This window comes from Mastigoproctus giganteus, chromosome 6, assembly GCF_048544385.1.
Source record: "Mastigoproctus giganteus isolate SK-2022 chromosome 6, ASM4854438v1, whole genome shotgun sequence".
Classification (NCBI taxonomy): domain Eukaryota; kingdom Metazoa; phylum Arthropoda; class Arachnida; order Uropygi; family Thelyphonidae; genus Mastigoproctus; species Mastigoproctus giganteus.
Window position 1 is genome coordinate 8,823,874 of NC_143580.1, and position 15,739 is coordinate 8,839,612.

Here is a 15,739-nt window from a genome sequence, read left to right on the forward strand (position 1 = left end):
GGATCTCTGTCGCTGGAGGATTCCACCTGCCCAGCTCAGAGCCACCCCAACTATTTGCCCTCTTCATTCACGTCTCCACTTATCGGATCGTTTCCTACCATACCAGATGCTCGGATGAATCCAGGACATCGATGCCGATCTTCAGAAATTTCCTGTCAACCGACGATATAGATGTGGGATACTTGGCTCCACAAACCGCGAGGTGTCAGATGCACTGACAATCACCAAACTCCTTAACTAAAACAGAGAATGGCGACCCCAGGAGACGTGACGCCACCATCTCTTGACAAAGCGTTACAACCCATTGCAACTCTAGACGGAAGTGAAACTGCCCCGGTTACTCCCAGTTAGAAATACTCTACGTTGGTTCAGACAGTTTGCTCAAGGAAAAGCCTTCTTTCTTCACATCCAAATACGCCATACCTTTCATCCACCACTTGGAGATCCCTGTGAACTAACTAATAAGCATAACGGAAAATAAGCCTGGCACTGCTCTCTCCCATGAACTGTGAGGACAATAGTCACTACTGTAAATCGTATATGCAGGGGCGGGCCTTCCCGAGAGTGAGTCCCCCCCTTCTCGCCATCCACTGTTTCCTCTCTGGTGGGGCATGGGCATGCCCCACTGAAACTGGGGCCGCCTTCTCTATTGGCTCCATACTTCTGCCTTTTCCCCCAGTTTTCTGCCTCCGTAGCCAGGTGGGAAGGAGCAACAGTGCGTAGCACACGCTTCTTGATTAGACCGGGGTTCGAGCCCGTCACCACCAAATACGGAGGATGCGGAAAGGTCAGGGAATGACCACCGCATATTCCCGGAATAATATGGCCTTAGTTGCTAATGCTCCTAAAAACCAAAACAACAACAACAACAACATCCCCTCTATCTTCACGCTAGTGAAAGTCCCACCATCAAAATTAATACATCAAAACCGCCATACGCCCAGCATTCGGCCTAAAAAATTAAAGCGATAATATCCCCACGTCAACGCAAATAATAAAAATCACTTTACTAAGCGGCAGGACCTGCCAGAGTACACTAAGTCTACGGAGTTCCTGGCCTGCCTCCACGGGGCGTAAGTGGGGCAACGTTGGATCCCAACAGGGGTCCAGCGACTAAATGGCCAGAAGAAGAACGGTACACGACATTACACGATCCAAGATCCATACACTTTTAAATCTCTGGCATGTACTGTAATACATCACAATGTAAACTACGCGGAGATGGGGGAACCCCTGGTGCCGCTTAACCCTAAAAACACACTTACTTAGAGGGAATGGTTGTGTGAAGGTTTTTTTTTTTTTTGGCTGATGCTACATAAGCTCATGCGCTTGCTTTCTTGCATCACATGCCATTAATCCCTGGCGTGAAGGGAAAGTGCAACACTATTTAACCTTGTAACCAGTTACAATCAATTGTTGCAATAAAGATTGATTATTTATTTCTCTCTATCTGTTTGAAATTAAAAGGGGAAGAAAATAACAGAAAATAGGCACATAATATTATCCCCTGGTGGTAAAAAAAAAAAAAAAGTTAGTTTTGTACACCGAAACTTTTGTGGTTATTTTTTTATTTATGAATTAATACGCCTTTCTCGCGATGATGCATTCATGTTTCGGAATGTTTTTATTTTATATATTTCAACCGTTATTTTTATTAGAGTTAACTTTTTCTGACATTTGGTTTCATACGTTACACCTGCCGGAACTTTAGTACACAACGGCTTAGCTAGGGAAGAGGTGCACGCTATCCCATCATGCAACTGCGCTATGCGGAGTGCAAATGACAGAATGCGCCTAGCTGTTGTACACTCGGGCATGATGTCCCATAATGCTTCACTTCGTTTCCTTGGTTGTGTAACCGCTATTGTCAATAGGAACCGAGCAGCTGAGCTGTCAAAAGTTGGAATTATGGCATTCGCGTGAAAATGAGAAAAACAAACATTGTCAATAATGAAAATATCCTCATTTCTGAGGCGGCCAATGTGAGTAATATTGCATGCTGTTTTATTTTATTTGCCATACAGCGAAAGCTAAGATGTTTTTCGTTAAATATGGCCCTTTGCATGTATCATGTAGCGTATACCGTACTAAGTGACTGATATCGAAGGTGAATTTGAATATAATGAATGTTCGCGGATGTAAATATTATCCAGCTTTACGTAAGGACACAACCAAGATTTCTTAGAAGTTTAATTTAAATAAAATTAGCTAATTACACTCTGTAATTAGCGACTCTAACTTGCGTGGATGTTTTCATAATTACCAATGGTTAATAAATGAAAGTGCAAATGGACAGCTGCAATGGATTTTTTTTTTTCAGAGTGCAAGTCAAAAATAAATAAATAGCAAAGCAAAATGACAAAATAAATAAATAATATAATATATGTAATGCTAGTGTATATGCGTACACTCATGGCATTTGAAATTCTAAACTTATTTTAATATATATATTGATTTATTGATAAATATAAATTGCACATAAATCGCTTTGCAAATGTCATTTTTATATCCTCAAATTGTAGATGCAGATGCTTTCTATTGATTGATTTCTGATTTTTTTTTCGCGCAGTGTAATTTTATTGGATTGCATTGTTTTCTTATTAACTAAATAGCCAAGTTATGTTGTTCTCAACTACATACTATAAGCTTAATACTGATTAATTTGGAGCATTCTGAAAATGTTTTTTTTTTTTTCCCCTTCTCCATGCAGTATTTGCATATTGAATCAAAATTCAAATTATTTGATGTACATCAGAGCCGATTTGAGCAGTTTCTCAACTTGGAGGCTTGTGGGTCCGGACAAAGCCCCTTCAATTAAAATGCAAAGTTGGAAAAAAGCTCCTTAGCTAAAGTAAACATGACAAAAGCCCCCATTTTTTTTTTTTTTCCGTTTTCAGTCTTTAACGCCATTATAAAAATTTTAAAGAGGGTGGATCTTTAGAAATAGAAAAAAAAAAAAACTAAAATTTAAGTGATTTTAATAATGAAGTAATCCCGAAAAATATAATCTTTGTCTGCATTGGTTCACTCTACTTGACCGTTGTTTTGTCTACCCAAGTAATCCTCCAAAGGTGACCTGATGCACTCAGGTCACCATTTAATGATCTTGTATCTTAGCAGCCTGTCAGGGATTAAATCAGAATTCACCTCAGGTCATTGCTGGGGGATTTCATTTTATGAAAGGAGCATTGCCAAAGAACCCAACATCCTTATGACAATTGGAGCATATCAGTAGTGTATGAAAAACTACTGAGGTTCCAGATACCAGAATTTCCTCATTTATGACAATGGACCTTAGTCGACAAAGAGAATTAGTGTTTGCAACCAACCAGGTACTTGAACATTTAGTTTGTAGTGCCACATGGTTTATGAATGGGACTTTTGCCACAGCTTCAAGACTGTTCCAGCAATTATACATCATCTGAGCTCCTCTTGGGCTATCTGCTGTAGTGTGTGTGTGTGTGTCTTTCTGTCTGCAAAGTCTCAATCAACCTATGGACTCCTCCGGGCAATCTTGGATGAATGTGATCATTTGGGATTCAATCCACATCCCACCACTGTGATGACCGATTTTGAACATGCAACGATCAATGCTGTTTCTACAGTCCTGGGACTACATGTGTCATCTCATGGCTATTTCTACCATCTGACCCAAAGTACATGGAGAAAGGTGCAAAGTTTAGGGCTGACTGCTGCATACTGGAGTGATGATTGAGTGAAAAATTTTTGTAGAACGTTGGATGGACTAGCTTTTTTACCAATCGACAAAGTGGCCATTGGGATGGATTATCTGATGAAAAATATACCTGATGTTCAAAGATTGGAAGGCCTAGTGGACTATTTCAGTAGCACCTTTGTGTTTGACACTTGTGGTTGCATCTAGCCACCAGCTCTTCCTGATGGAATATTTCCTCCAGTATGCATGGAAACATTTCCTCTTCTGTTTCCACCACAGTTATAGAATGTCCATCAGGCAACCATTGATGAGGAGGATCGCACCAACAGCCTATGCAAGAGTTGTTGTTATTTGGTTTTTAGGAGCATTAGCAACTAAGGCCATATTGCTCCGGAGATATGCGGTGGTCATTCCCTGACCTTTCCGCATCCTCCGTATTTGGTGGCTCACGGGCTCGAACCCCAGTCTAATCAAGAAGCATGTGCTATGCACTGCTGCTCTGGCCCACTTGGCTACGGAGGTGCCCCTATGCAAGAGTTGGAAATTTGTTTTCCATGGGTTTATGGGGTATGACTACCCAAATATCTGGAAGGCTATTGAAAGTATTAGAAAGGATTAGGCTCTTTTATCAACAGCCCCGATTAAGGATTCTTGTGGTGAGCCTCCAAGAAAATGAGTGAAATGTGCCACAAAGGAGTATCAACAACATGTGAAAAACCTATGTCTGGACTATGTGAATGAGTGGAAGACCTTGGAGGAATTTTTGAATGGCCTAGGTCACAGCATCAGGTGGAAGTAAAATGAACCTTAATGCTTAATGAGATTTTCAATATTGTCCTTTATTCGTTTGATTTTTCTTAAATACGGTATGATGTTCATTTTATTATGTTAATTTTTATGATTGTGCAAATAATTTTGTTCTGTAAAACAGAGAGCTATAAATTTATAATGCAAGTGTTAATGTATGCTACAGTACAATACTTATAATGCCCTCCTTATTGTAGGCATATGATATAATGAATGTAATATTTTACGTCAGAGAAGTGTTTATGAACTACAAATAATAAGAATAAAAATTATGATTTAAAAATTTCATATTATTATCTGTCCAGGGATTTTTGTCTCATGGGGTTTTTTCCTAGTGGGGTTTTGCCCTATACTTGGGGATGGGGGGGGGGGGGCTTGCACAGTTTTGTAGCCCTAGATTATTTTCAGTTATTTTAATTCTGGGATTTATCATGCAATAGGTAAATATAATACTGAATATGCCATTATTTTTACGAGTAAGTTTTATTGTATTTTTTTTTTCTCCATTTAAGTAGTTTTATTATATGTTTTCTTTTGCCCATTTAAGTAGTTTTTCTTTTTAATTTTTCATTTTACATTATTTTGTGATATAAGTAAATTTTTGCAACAGAACTGTATTTTCCACTTTTAATAATATGGACTTGGGCCGTTGTAAATGCTACTTTGATTCACATTTTATTACTCGCCATTTCATTCTGATCTTTAATGTATAGTACATAGGATGTGATACTAATTATTATTAGTATTTATTGTTTGTAAAAGATGTAAGGGAAATCAATGTTTATGTAGCATCAGTATTAAATTATCCTAATTCTATACAGTTGCAAGCTAGGCCAAGCTAACTTGGAATCCAGAAGTTTTCAGGGGGTTGTAAAATAATAACATTACTGGGATCTTTTCCTATTTGCATTCATGCATGTAAAATGTTTAGCACACTCCTGTTGTTAGCCATGCGTGCCTAATTGTTTTCATTATTTCACCAAAGTATTAATTTAAATTAAATTTAATATAAGAAATTTAAATTTCTTATATTAAATCTTTAATTATCCTTTCTTAGTCTACATGCAGTCATTCATTGGTTCTGAAACTGGAAACAAAGGCATTTGAAGTGTAATACATGTTTTTATTCAAACAAAAATTTGAAATATAGCTCTTTTAGAAGAAATCTGAAAACAGGAAATCTTATTCCTAGTTTGTGCTATCTGAGAAAGAGAAAAAATATTCTGAAATGTTTTGTTTATCACCACATTGCCTGATTTTCACATTTAACTTTATAGTAATTAAGTTTCTAGTAATTGGTAATAATTAATTAGATTTTTATTAACAAACATGTATAACTAGAATCTATTATTGATTTTTTTTTTCCAGCAGGTCCACATCCTTAATCATTTCATCTTTAAAGAGATGCAAATTTTTAATCATTTAATGTTACTAAAATAGTATGTCAGTTAAATTACATGCAAAAATATCAAATCATGTATATTATTTGATGAAATTTATCTTTCCCGTCAAAATTAAAATAAAGGCTTTGATCATTAAATAACCAATATTGCAATACTCTTATCATTATATTTTCTAAAATGAGTTTTATTCAATTTTAAACATGTTGCTCATGTTATGACAATGATCACAATGATTTTTGGTAGGAAAAGCAAATGTACATTGTTTACAGAGAGTCAGCTTCAGAAAAGGAGTGTTCCTCTGCTCTCAAAGGTGTTTGATTTTCTGTGAATATGTAGTTGTTTGCTCTGTCAAAGAGTTTACAATCACTGTTGTAATGTATGCATAATATTTAATATCTAATTAAACATATTCAGAGAATGTAGCAATAAGTGTGTGTGTGTATTTTTATTAATATTTAGTGCAGCCTACATGATGCCATTCACAAACTTTTATGTACCTGGTATGAATGAACATTTGCCAAGTTATGTGCTGCACTGGTTTTTTATTGATGGGGCTGTTGCATAGAGTGATTTGGTGAAACAACTGCTTCAAGTGACTGATATAGGAGTAATGTTTAATTGTCTTAGGTGGTATGTTATTTTCTTGCAGCAACTAAGGTAACAGAACTGTTACCTTAGTTACTGAATGTCTTATAGAATCCACTCTATTCTTCAGAATTAGTGAATTTAATTTAAAAGTTTTATATGTTTTTAAGGGGTATACAATATATTTGCATGTTATATATTAATAATTCATAGAAGTCAGATTGCAAATAATTAAGCTAGGTTACACTTAACTGATATGTAAAAATGAATATATTATGCTTCTAATATAAATGTTTCTTTTGATTAAATTAGGTATTATAGTTAGAATAACAGTGGAAATTTTTTTTTTCTTTTTTCAGGTTGGTTTGTTATACACTGATTTTCAGTGTTTAATATAAATATAGCCCATTTCTTTAAGAAGAATGGTTGGCTGCAATGACTCTCCATTGTCTACTCCATCATCACACTTGCCACCACTGCTGCATTTTACTTCACTGGGACCAATGGGAATAAGATATAACATTAGCTGTACAAACAATTGCTCAGGTCATGGGGAGTGCTATGATGGTATATGTTTCTGTGAGGTAAGTGTCCTGTAGAATTTTTTTAATGTAAACTCTTAATTCTTAAATTTTTACTGAACTGAAGACTTTATTACTATTGCAATAGTAATAAAAAGATATTAACAGAAAAGTAGTAGTAGTTAGTAGAGGCATGTGATGTAAGAAAGCAAGCATTGTGAACTTATGTAGCATCAACCAAAAAAAAAAAAAAAATCACACATCCATTCCCTCTAAAAGTTTCTCCAGTTCCTCCTTGAATCTATTTAAGCTATCAACTTCCACAATGACAGATGGAAGTTTGTTCCAGCAATCAACTACCCGCTGGCTAAAAGCAAATTTCTGCACATCTATTCTACAACTGTCTTTCCCCAATTTGAATTTATAATCCCTCAGGTTCATAATCTTAGTAAGCAGAAGAATGCCATCAAAATTGAGTCTGCTCAACCCATTCAAGGCCTTATACAGATCACCTCGCAGGTGCCTAGTCTCCAGAAGTTGTTGTTGTTATTTTTGGTTTTTAGGAGCATTAGCAACTAAGGCCATATTGCTCCGGGGATATGCGGTGGTCATTCCCTGACCTTTCCGCATCCTCCATATTTGGTGGTCACGGGCTCGAACACCGGTCTAATCAAGAAGCATGTGCTGCTATGCACTGCTGTTCCTGGCCACCTGGCTATGGAGGCGCCTCCAGAAGTAGTAAAAGTAATTACTCAAGGACCATAAAAAAGTTTTAAAATCATGCAAATTCTCATTAATTCAAAACTTAATGAGAATTTGCATGAACTTACCTAAATTTAAGTATTGCCAGTGCAAAACATATCTAAATGCATTTGTACATAATTTAGAAATTAAAAATATTAATAACAAATTTATTATTAATTTCAAAAATGCATTTTTATATACATAAGTAAAATGTAAAATTAAAAGTATATACCTTAAACTTTCATGTAGAGAATCCAATCGCAAAAAATTTAGTATTGGCAAAATGGTGCAAAAAAAAAAAAAAAAAAAAAAACAAGCTTATGTAATACTAGCCAAAAAATAAATCAAGTTTAAATTAAATTTAAAAATATAATAAACTAATGTAACCAACATCACATTTTCTTCCCTTCATTTATCTATTTTTTTAAAGTATTCATCCAATCCCTCCTTAAATTTAGATAAACTTCTAACCTCTGCAAGAGTGGGTGAGTTTATTGCAACAGGCAGTCACTCCTCAACTAAAGGAAAATTTTAAGATGGCCAGTCTGTTAGTTATTCCCTCTAAATTTAAATTTGTCTTTTGTATGTAACATGACTAAATGTAGAAATTTTGCTCGAATTCAGTTTACTCAAACCTTTCAAGTCCTTACATGCCTCATTCAGGTCACCTTGCACATACACCTGGTTTCCAAACACTGAAGCTTACAAAACTTAATTCTCTCTTGATAAGAGTACCCCTTTGTGTACCCATAACCAATCTTGCTGCCCTTCTTTGTACCATTTCCACCAGGCCCAAATCTTTTCTAAAATTGGATTGCCAATTCTGCATGCAGCCAGTGGTTTATACAATGCTCTATATAATGGAATAGTCAGCTCTTTATCTCTACTGAAAAAAGTTCCTTTATATTATTGACAAAACCCCATCAGCTGTCCTAGCAACCATACTGTTCAGAAAACTTCATATCAGATTGTATAATTACTTCCAAGTCCTTTCATGCACACTCTTGGGTTTGGTGGTACCCAAGTTATACATTGCTCTAGGATTACTGCTATCCAGATACAAACTTCAATTGTCATTTCTTAGCCTATCCAAATAAATAATTTATGAGTTGTTGAAGTACTTTACTTGATTACTGTCACTAACTATCCTACCCATCTTTGTGTCACAGCAAATGCAGACATTAAATTTGAAATACCTACATCAATATCATTAATGAATATTAGGAATAGTAAAAGCCTAATAGCTGAACCCTGTGGGACCCCACTCATAACATTAGTCTGTGAAGAACAATGGCCATTTATAAGTAGGCTTTGTCTCCTGCCACTTAACCGTCCCTTCATCCACAATAGTAACTTGACCTAAATACCACATTGCTCCAATTTATATAACAATGGTTCATGTGGGACTGTATCAAAAACTTTACTGAAATCTAAGTAAATGATATCAAAGTTATAGCTATTCTTTCTGCCCAGTTCTTTACTGACAACTTTGTGCTAGCTAATTAGATTAGTCAGAAATGATCTTCCCTTAAAGTCATGCTGTGATTCCCTTATATTTCCCTACCTCTCCAGATGAGCTTGTGTTGCATTTTTAACTAAGGACTCCATAATCTTCTCTGCCACAGAAGCCAGACTGACAGGCCCATACTTGCTCATTTCACTCTTTGAGCCACCTTTGTGAATAGGTGAGATTTTTGCACAATCTCCCAAAGATACTTTCATAATAACAGCTAACAGTTTGCTTATAATTTTTGCTGCTTTCTTCACTATAATTGGATAGATTCCCAAGTGAACAGGAGCTTGCCATGTTCACTTGGATAGATTCCCAAGTGAACATGGCAAGCTCCTGTTGCCGTGTTCACTTCTAATTCCAATAATTTCACTTTTAGTTCCTTCTCAGTTATCATAAAACATTCAACTTGCCATTATTAATTACTCAGATCACTGTTATCCTCAACTTCCTGACATGTGAACATTGATGCAAAATATTTATTCAGCTTATCAGCAACCAGTTCAGGATCATTGATATAGTTATCGTAGATAGTAAGCAGACAAATATTGGGTGAGTCCTTTCCCTTTGCTGTTAACATGTGTAGAAACTCTTTACTGTTCTTTGCACTCTTAGCTGAGGACTTCTCATAATCTGCCTTAGCATGCTTAATCCTGAGTAAGTTTATTACAGACTAACATATTTACTGTAGGATTCAGGGTCCACTGATAATTTTCAATTATTCCTTGCATCTTTTTTCTCTACCACTAAGCTCATCGGTTCTTTCGTTATCCATTATGATGTATACCTCTTTGGTCTGTTAATTACTTACTGAAATTTTAAAAAACAAACACATTTTTGAAGTCAGTAAACAAAATAAATATGTATAAATAAAGTTATTATTGTTAATATACCTGTTATTTATTGCTGATATAGGTATACAGTGGCTTATTAGCATTGAATAACCAACTGCACTCGAAACTATGTTGTCAGATACAAGAATCTGGGGAAGGAGGCTGCCATTTGCATGTTAGCATTAGCATTAGCATTAGTAGAGACATTTGATGCAAGAAAGCAAGCTTATGCACCATCAGCCAAAAAAAAAAAAAAAAAAAAAAAAGTAACATAAATAAATAAAAATAACCACTTCCACTTCACCCCTCTGTTCGTTCGAAATACCTGTCCAGCTGAGCCTTAAACTTATTTAGGCTATCAACTTCCACGACAAGGGATGGAAGTCTGTTCCACCCACCAACCACCCGCTGGCTAAAGGCAAATTTCCGCACATCTATCCTACATCTGTCTTTCCTCAATTTGAATTTATGCCCTCTCAGGTGATTTTTCTGAGCTAGAGGAAGAATCCCATCAGCATTGAGCATGCTCAAACCATTCAAGGCTTTGTACACCTCTATCAGATCACCCCGCTGGTGCCTAGTTTCCAGACACTGTAATTTGCAAAACTTAAGCCTTTCTTCGTAAGAGAACCCCTTTGTCCCATTCACCAATCTAGTTGCCCTTCTCTGTACTCGTTCCAGCAGCTCTACATCCTTCCTGAAATGAGGCCTCCAGGCCTGTATACAGTACTCTAGGTGTGGCCTGACCATTGCCTTATACAAGGGAATAATCACCTCCTTATCCCTGCTAGAAAAATTCCTATATATCATTGACAATACACCATGAGCTACTCTTGCAGCTCGTCTGCACTGCTCAGAGAACTTCATATCTGCCTGCACCACCACCCCCAGGTCCCTTTCATTCTCTACCACTGTCAGTGTAGTACCACAGAGTTGATACGCTGCTCTGGGGTTGCTGTTTCCCATATGTTTATCCTTTTCTTTTTAGTCCAAGCAGAGTTGAGCTGAAAAGTAAAGTTCACGGAAAAATAAAAATTATTTTTGCTTGAACATATAAGATAGGACTGTTGCTCTCAGTGAACTCCCCAAAGATTTTCTCAGTAGGAGGATGCCATTTGGCTAAGTTGGTAGATTTGTGACCACTGTTTAGCAGTGACCTAGAAATACACTGGTGTGCAAAACTTAAGGACTAGTCAGGTTTTCACCTGTAGCTTCGCACAGGAGTGGCCTGGATATGGGAAAGCATACGAAAGGAACCTCGTGAGGTACAGAAATGATGAAGGAAACAACACCGACACAACAATGGAAACAAAATGGTACAGAGGGACTTTATTCAAAAATAGCAACATAGAACTGACTGCCATGATACAGATGCATCACTGCCAAAGATGGAACAAAGGGAAGAGGTGGTCCTCACTAGGAGATATGGCCACTACTAATATCGATGCAGGCTTTGCACCGCCTGTCCATACTTAAAACAATGTTGTTGATAAGTTCTTGCGGTAACATCATCCATTCCTCTGTCATCACCATCTTCAGCTGGTGAACATTTTCTGGTGGGTGTGTACATGCCACTAGCCATCTCCCCAGAGTGTTCGATGGGATTTAGATCGGTGGAATGGGCAGGCCAATCTATACGAACAATGTCCTCACTTTCTGAAAGCATATCAACAGCTGCAGTGCGATGGGGTGTGGCATTATCATCAATAAATGCAAACTTGGGGCCAATGGCACCTTGGAACAGATGCACAGGGCGAAGGATTACCTTGATAGAGTAGTGTGCACCGGTTACAGTACTGCCTGCCAGTATCTGGAGTTGTGTACGGCCATACAAGGTAACGCCTCCCCAGACGAGAACACCTCGACTGCCATATCAATCCCTTTCAGTGGCAACCTCTCGCCAGAATTGCTGCTGAGACTGAATCTACTCTTATCAGTAAAGAGTACCTTACCCCATTGCGCTGCTGTCCAGTCCTTGTGTTCGATGCACCACTGTAAACAGTGTCTCCGATGGGCAGGTGTTAAAGGGACACAGCATACTGACTGTCGGGCAAACAGTTCACCTTTGTGGAGTCACCTGGCCACAGTGAACTGCGATATCCTGTGTCCTATGCAGCTGGTTTGCAATGGATCCCACTGTCCGGTGTCGGTTCCTCTTGGCCTGTAGGAGTATATAGCAGTCATCATTGGGTGTTGTTTTTCATGCACGACCACCACTGGTCCTTCGAACAGCTGTACTTGTCGTTCTGAAGTCCGACCACACACGTGAGATGATGCTATTGGTGATACTGAACTCTGCACTTCGAGCTTCCCAATTATTCGACCCCGGGTAAAGTCATCCAGATGTTGTCTACTGGCCGTTTCGTTGTCTGTATCACTGTATGAAACCATTCGAATGTCTGTAACAATTGTGCTCTCCATTCGGTAATTTGCACATAACTGCTGAACTGCTGCATTTATCTGTTTATGTGAGCCCTCTCATCACGATTCAAATTTTTGCTTGTGCACCAGCTTTCTACTGAATGGCCACAGTTATGCAAATCGCCACAGGCTGTTTCATTTGATTTTGTAGTTATAACCTTTATAAATAGTGTTGGTCCTTAAGTTTTGCATACCAGTGTACTTTCACAAGCTGAATCCTAGAGAATTATTATTGTTGCAGTTTTTATATAGAAGGTCTTGAGTATTCAGCTGTCACTACTTATTTTACTGACCTTACCAGTAACAGTTGCCAGTGCCAGAAGTTTCTTAAAAACATAGATATATAAAAATAGTAATAAATATAGTAATATATTATTGCAAATTTTTTTGAATGTTTCTGTTGCAACTGGAGAAAGGTCTTTTTCAAAATTCATTATGAAATATGGAGTTACTTAATTCTTAAAAATTATGTAAGATATACAGTGCTAAAGGAAAGATTATGTTTTATAAATATTATCTTTCTATACATTAAAATAATTTTACTCCTAGTGATATTTATTCAGCCAATGAGAGAAGAGAGATGTGGGTTATGGAAATATGTAACAAATACAAAAATACTTAACAGAAGCTTGTTTTAATGTGGTAAAACAAGCTTCTGTTTAAGCGTGGTCACGTGCTATGTTTATCTAACATACCATTCTTGATTTCCATATGTAACGTATTTATTTAAATAAACTAAATGCAACAAGTCATAATATTTTAAGAGTTTAAGATTCTATATCAGCATTTCTCAACCTTTTTTTAATTATCGTCCCCCTAAAGGGCTTTTTAGACAATTTTCTTTCCCTAATTGTCCCCATGAAATTTTAAACAGGAAAATACTTTATACTTACCTCTTTTTTTTTATTCAATGGGATCCTCGAACCTGATGCTTCTTAGCTAAATGTTCAATATGATGTTAGTAAGTTTCATTCTAATGTCTCCTCTTGAACATATAAATTCTGTTTCTTTCTTTTGTTAATATTTTATTTACTGAACTAAACCCACTTTCAACCATATAGGACGTTGGAAAACAAAGAAGTATTTTGGTCATTTCACACCACATTGTTCGAAAAAGAAATCTAGTTGTTTTTGATTCCCGCAACTCAGCCATTCCATCTTTTTCGAATTTATATTTGCACTCTTCTTTATATTTTAATTCAGTGAGTTCTTGAATTTCTTCACTAGCAGACCAGGCATTGCATCCAATTGAATCTAACATCCATGGCTTCACTTCAGAAGAAAATAAATCTCAAAATCAATTTTTGGTTTCACCTTGTAAAGAACATAAATGATCTGAATAATTCTTAAGATCATTTTCTGTGAGATATTCATTGATTTCAACTAACTCTTCATACCGTGAAATTGTTTTCTCATTAAATTGCTTTCAAATATTTTCAGTTTTTTCAGTTAAGGCTTTAGTACATGTTTTCAGCCTATCACCGTAATTAATTTCCCTTGAAGTTGAAGCGATACTTCATTAAGTTTTTGAAAAATCCAAGCCATATAGTATATGTTGTCTTTGTGTTTGCTGATCTCCTTTGCTTTCTAAAAAAACTAATTATTGTATCAAAAAGGTTTACAAATCTTGCTAAAAAGTTTCCTTTAGAAAGCCATCTGACTTCTGTATGTAAAAGAAGCCTCACATGCTGTTCTTCATTATCAACACAAAATTTTCTGAAAAGGCGATCATATTTGCTATATGACTTTATTTTATTGATGGTTTTAATAACTATACTGAGAGATTGATAAAGAACTGGACTAATACTTTTTGCAACCCGATGATATCAGTGCATAATACAGTGTATTGCAAGAATTTCGGGACATACTTCCTTTGTCTTCCAACAATGGAGATAGCACCATCATATTAAATTTTCCAGTGTACTCGTTTTTCATTAAACCATGTTTTTACAGCAGCAAAAATAGATGCTCCAGTACAGTCAGTTTCTATAGATTTTACAAACAACATATCTTCTTGCAATTTGCAATTATCATAAAACGTATGCCATTAGAAGGGCCTTATTGTCAGTAACTGTGGATTCATCAATCTGAATAGAAAATTTTTTCATTTTTAGTTTGTCAATTAGCTTCTCTTCAATGTTAACTGACATCTCATTGATTCGCCTTCAAATTGAATCACTGCTCAATGGCAATGCTTTTAAAATACTGGAAGGATTTTGATGCATCACTGTTGAAATTAGTCACTAATGCTGGTTGTATAACAGTCTCAGCAACTGTGTGAGCACTACCAGTTTTTGCGATGATTTCTGCAATTTTATAAGACCCAGTCATTCCATTGTCATTTGTTGTGTGTTCTTCTCTTCTAAATAAGGAAGTAACAGTGTTACGTTGCTCAAAATTCTGCTTTAAATTTTTAAAATATTCGATATGTTTACTAACTTTATCAGATGTTTCCTTTTTAAGTGATCTGAAAGTCTTGATGGTTTCATAGCCTCATTTGAAAAAGAACTATTACACATAAGACACATGGACTGTCTTAAGTCAAATGGGCTTTCAATAAAACCATAAGCTAGATATTCATCCAGACACTGTCAACACTTTCTTTTCAGCACTTGACATGATTGATGATGGGTTGAATAACTACAAAGAATTAAATAATAAAATATAAACTATTTTTATTTAACTTTCATAGCCTAGGTCACTCACAAAAGCACTGTGGATCAAAAATTAACAACTTTCACAAGGAAACAATAAATTAATACCAATTTTCGCTTAGAAAGTAGAAACAGACTGAAACATTTCCTCATCCCATCCATGCTTCATATATTGACCGATGAAACAAAAGGATAAATAAATAAACCATGCTGCTGCCAAGGGCGCAGCTGTTGGAAAGGAGCAAACGCCAAGGATTGTAGAGACATTACCTCTGAAAGCACTTAGCATTTAATGTCCATGAAAAGCAAAGGTGTTTGAATTAAATCATGCCCACTATCTTCCTTTTATCAAAATTTCTCATTTTTAACATATATATATATATATATTATTCTTTTGTATTATCATTCTATTGTGGTTTAATTCGTCTTTGTTCATCATTAATGTCATTGTTTTACGCCATGATGGCTAATTAAACATTATCCGTGCCGGTGTTTTTTACCTATAGGTATTATAGTTAATACATTACTGGTCTTATAGTTAATACATTACTGGTTAATACATCATGGCGTAAAACAATGACATTA

The 15,739-nt window shown here is 36.2% G+C and overlaps 1 protein-coding gene across 1 annotated transcript in view; it reads left to right on the forward strand.

The window, feature by feature from the left end:
- The first annotated feature begins 1,833 nt into the window (after positions 1-1,833).
- Positions 1,834-15,739, forward strand: part of LOC150083886 (uncharacterized) — a 72,288-nt gene continuing 58,382 nt past the window's right edge. The window contains exons 1-2 of the mRNA XM_090375824.1: positions 1,834-1,982; positions 6,831-7,055. Coding sequence (XP_090231950.1) covers positions 6,894-7,055 — 162 coding nt within the window. The 5' untranslated portion in view covers positions 1,834-1,982; positions 6,831-6,893. The remainder of the gene's footprint in view (positions 1,983-6,830; positions 7,056-15,739) is intronic.